Source organism: Stegastes partitus, unplaced genomic scaffold (assembly GCF_000690725.1).
Source record: "Stegastes partitus isolate 25-593 unplaced genomic scaffold, Stegastes_partitus-1.0.2 Scaffold1028, whole genome shotgun sequence".
Classification (NCBI taxonomy): Eukaryota; Metazoa; Chordata; class Actinopteri; family Pomacentridae; genus Stegastes; species Stegastes partitus.
This window is the reverse complement of record NW_007578759.1, coordinates 192,158-196,827: the sequence shown is the minus strand read 5'-3', so window position 1 is coordinate 196,827 and position 4,670 is coordinate 192,158. Positions and strand designations below refer to the sequence as shown.

Genomic DNA, 4,670 nt, shown 5'->3' with positions numbered 1-4,670 from the left:
CAGTATTGGTCCATCATGGCAGGTGCTACTGGGATATGTAGCTTGACCCAGTGAAGTGTTAGTGGGCCACTGGTAGTCCACCCATCGCTGTGGACGCTGCACTGCCGTTGTCCCTGATGGGCAGCTCGACTGACGGACCTGCCTGATTAGAATACGTTTCTTACACAAATGTGGCTGCACCCGTCGTCCAATCAGAGGCAATGATGATATCATCTGTCCACAACGGCCCTGTTACACAGGTGAACACACACAGCTTTGTATCTGCTCTCATTGTGCTGCATTGTGTCCTCAGCACAATGAAGATCACTTCAAGCGTGATTATTGAGAAAGCTGCCACACAAACACTTGCTGCGACTGCTCGCTGTGTCGGACAGGTTCAGTATGCAAATCCTGAAGAGACCACCACCCATCCACCCATCCGCCCATCCACCCATCCACCCATCCACCCACTCACCCGCTCACCCATCCGCCCATCCACCCACTCACCCATCCACCCATCCACCCATCCACCCACTCACCCATCCGCCCATCCACCCACTCACCCGCTCACAGAGACCAGGGCATCATGCACACACGCTGGCCTTTGATGTACATGCAGAATAAAACCGATGGCTTGCTCAGTGGTCCAGATAGCCAGCAGCCATACGATACCTAATGTGCACAAGATGCTCCTTTGTGCTCACATTAGTAATTTCCACTTGTTCAGTAATCATTTGGGCCACAGTAGTGTTGTATTAAATCACATGTTTTCTTGCCCTCGGCCTGCTGCGTTCACCACATACAGCCTGAACCTGGATGTCTTTATGTGCAACACTCTGGATGTGATGGACATTACAGTGACGCTGACCGAGCACGTTGGTAGGAGCCGTGTCGGACATCTCTTTGCTCTCAAAACATCCTCCATTCATGTCGCTATGAATTCCACAAGCTGCTGGAAACGTTCCTCTGAGGTTCTGGTGCATGACGACATGACTGCATCACGTTATTATCTCCTGTTTTACCACATCCCAAACGTGTTCTGTTGGATTTAGACCTGGTGTCTGGGGACGCCTCAGACGTACGCTGAGCTCATTGTCATGTTTATAGAACCGTTTTGTGGGGACTTGTGCTTCGTTAAATGATGAATCAAGCTGGAAGGAGCCATTAGACGATAAAATGAAGCTGCACAGGGCAGCGACTGTATGCATACAGGCTGTGCATTCAAGCCATGATTGACTGGTCTTAAGGAGCCCAAAATATTCTGAGAAATCCTTCAGCGCACCCACAGCCAGGCCTGTTGGCACACGGCAGGTTGAGTCTGTGGATTTACATTATTGATGCCAAAGTGTGACCCTCCCATCTCTGTCCTCTGTGTCTACTGGAGACCCAGATTTATGTTCTGAACTGACAGTAGTGGAGCCTGATGTGATCCTCTGTAGCTCATCTACCTCCAGGTACCATGATGTTCTGATCACCACAGTCCTAAGGAGCGGTTGACCCCTTTTGCCGTCTCACAGCAGGTTGGCCTTTCTCCTGTGACATCCCTCATCAATAGAGAGTTCCCATCTGCAGAGCTGCAGCTTACTGGATAGACTCTAGAGACGGTTGTAGGTGAAAATCCCCAGAGATGAGCAGTTTCCAAAGTGCTCTGATCAGCCTGTCTGCTCCAAACCCTCATGCCACGGTCAGAGTCCCTCTGATGTTGATATGTTTGATGTGAACATGAACCGAAGCTCCTGACCTGAATGGTTTTATGGACTGAACTGCTACCACATGTCTGCATGATTAGATCACTGCATGAACAAGCAGGTGTGCAGGTGCTCTGTGAGCTGTGAGCAGACAGGATTAATGTTCAGAACTCCTCCATATCATCATCTACGTGTCTCTATAACAGTTCAGTGTGGTCCACTGATGGTGATGTCAAAGTATTATAAATATACCTTTCCATTTACTGCATATTCTTCATAAATGACTTTCTGAACATCATCTCCAGCTGCAGATGGTTCTAATCATTATCCATGTAATAATAATCTAGGCGGGAAACAATAGGAGTGTAATCCAATAGAATTTAAATAAACTGGATTTTCTCTGCTGTTATCTGAGGTGAATGATGGCGTGCACCGATCGCTCCTGACGCGACGCTCCCTCTAACTTACTTAGCGTGATCTGATCTAAAGTCATTCTCTGCAAAATGATCTGTTCTATAGATGATGAGATGACTGGGGCCTCGTGTCCAGGTGTGGTGGTTCTGTGGCTCCTGGCAGCAGCAGACTCAGGGAGACAACCAGAACCGGCCTCTGATGACTTTTAAAACAGAAAGACAATAAAGTAATAAAGTATAAACTATAAATATAGATATATATATATATACATAAGTATATTTACTACTCACAGGTAAACTGCTGTTTTGTCCATACAGGTGTGGTTGTGCAGAACTGCTGTGTGATCACATCACCTCAGGTTTCTAGTAAACATGGTTGTTTGTTCCAGCGATGAAATGACAGTTCCTTAAAATCAGTTTAGCAAAGATAGACGACCTGAGATCAGCTACGGTGTGCTGCAGGTTGGAAAACCAAATATCGCATTTATACCATGTCTCTTTTTACTCTCCTAATTGAGTTATATATCCTTTTATAATTAGTTTTCTTGACAGGAATTGATAACTCTGCTCTGAATGTAATTATGATTAATGACATGATTAGTCTTAACGGTGAGCCTCATGTAGTACACATCATTTACAAAAGAAAAACTCTCACCACTTCTTGAACAAAACTTTTTTGTTTCTCCTCCTCTGCACCCATTACTCATCGCCTGCCTCTCCTCCTCTTTCCCTGCAGAGCCCAGGACGTGTTTCGTCAGGCGATGCGCTCGCCGGTCGTCCGCCTGGAAGTCGTGCCCTCCTCCAGCAGAGAGCGTTACGAGAAGAGCCTGATTGGTCAGCTGTTTGGCAACAGCACCGGTCCCAACAGCAGCCCCCGAGTCGCCAAGACCAAAGAGCCACCGCCGCCCGTCAAAGCCAAACCAGCGTTTAAGCCCTCTGAGAATCCATCCACACGCCTGGCAGAGGACGCCGCCCCCCTGGAGCCTGCTGTGAGTGTCTACAGATCAGCTGGGCCTGGGACACAGCTTACCTGTGTCTTAGCTCATAGAAACAGCTTTTGTTGTGTCACAGACATTACAATGTGGCTTTTAAAGGTGGAGTATGCAATTTAAATCCAGCTGTCTGTTCTGTGTGTGCACTGAGCGATGTTCTTACACAGCCCTGGCTCTGTAAATGGGAAGTGCCTCGAGCCATCCACACAGCTCTATCCCATCATGTCTTGTGCTCGTGCACGGCGACGGGGAGAGGGAGGATGAGGACAGATGGTGGGCGAAGCGGCAGTGGAAGCAAGAGGGAGACTAAGTCTGTCCAATGCTAATTATCCTAATGTGCTAACTAGCTAAATATCAACAGTCTTTGTCCTGAATCACAGACTCCACCTTTACAGCTATGAAAGCACGTTTTAACACCAACGCTGTCCAGTGTTGCTGGACTGGACGGACAGAGTGACTCAACGTTCAGAACCTCATCACATTAACCACTAGCTTGTAGAGCTTCCTCTGAGAACATGCAGGAGCGATCTCCTTCTTCAAAATGCTTCTCTACTCTGAGTCTTTGCACATCCTGTCTTTTATTTTATAACTGAGCAGAGCTGAGAGCGTAGAAACGGCATCAAAGTGTTTTTACTTTGCTCCCACCTCTTTCCGAGAACATCGGGCCTCATAAAACACATGCAGCTGTGTCGTCAACATCGCCATGGTGACACGGCTGACATTTGATAAACAGCTGGCATGGAGGAAACAGTTACCTAGCAACAGCAGATTATCTTATTTTATTTAAAAATAATTCCTGCAGTCGTTCTGTTACCAGATGTGATTTGTTTTTTTTTTTCAATTCCAAAAACTTTCTTTGTCCCCTGAGGGCGTTTTAGGGCGCGTCGAGCCGTTAGATGGACGGATGGTCCAGACGGAGCTGACACGGGTCAGAGGAGCAGAGTGGCTGTACCGGGTCCAGCAGCGTGGCTACGTAGAGGACAGGATTACTGTAGTTACACCGGTATCATTTAAGATGCACGCTGTTGAGCAGAAAGAAGTTCAGTGATTTATGGAGCATTTAGCGTCCTGATGCCAGAGGAGGTGCATCAGCAGCCGGATGAACAGGGAGGCGCTGGTGGAGGTGATGCACTGCTCCATAGACACATTACTGGGCCACACGTCCTGGCTGGTTCTGGAGTCGACTCCCTGCACATACGTGACGTGTTTATATAATGTTCAGTGTTTTAACTAGAGACAGTCGAGATGCAGCATGTTGACTGTACGAGCAAATAAGTGAATGATGACCAACGTATAGAAGAATGAACATCCACCGTGTTCCATGTCTTATACGAGAGTCCTTTATGTGCCGAGGGTCCACATGGGATCCATGTCAGAACCCAAAGCTGCTCAGACCTGTGGGCTCACTGGGCTGGAACATGGAACTAAATGCTGAATGTTCTCCATCCAGAGCCCCAAAGGGAGGAGTGACAGCCCGCCGCTGAAGAAAAGCCCCGCCCCCACCGGCCTGGTGACCAATAAGAGAGGAGGACGGAGGCTGAGGATCGACTTAAAGAAAGGTGGGGACCAGCTGTAGCTCCAGAACCGGGCCTCACACA

At 48.1% G+C, this 4,670-nt stretch overlaps 1 protein-coding gene across 1 annotated transcript in view; it reads left to right on the top strand.

Annotated features, from left to right (window-relative positions):
• Window positions 1-4,670, top strand: part of pard3bb (par-3 family cell polarity regulator beta b) — a 218,717-nt gene that overhangs the window by 76,753 nt on the left and 137,294 nt on the right. The window contains exons 8-9 of the mRNA XM_008295178.1: window positions 2,817-3,069; window positions 4,523-4,631. Coding sequence (XP_008293400.1) covers window positions 2,817-3,069; window positions 4,523-4,631 — 362 coding nt within the window. The remainder of the gene's footprint in view (window positions 1-2,816; window positions 3,070-4,522; window positions 4,632-4,670) is intronic.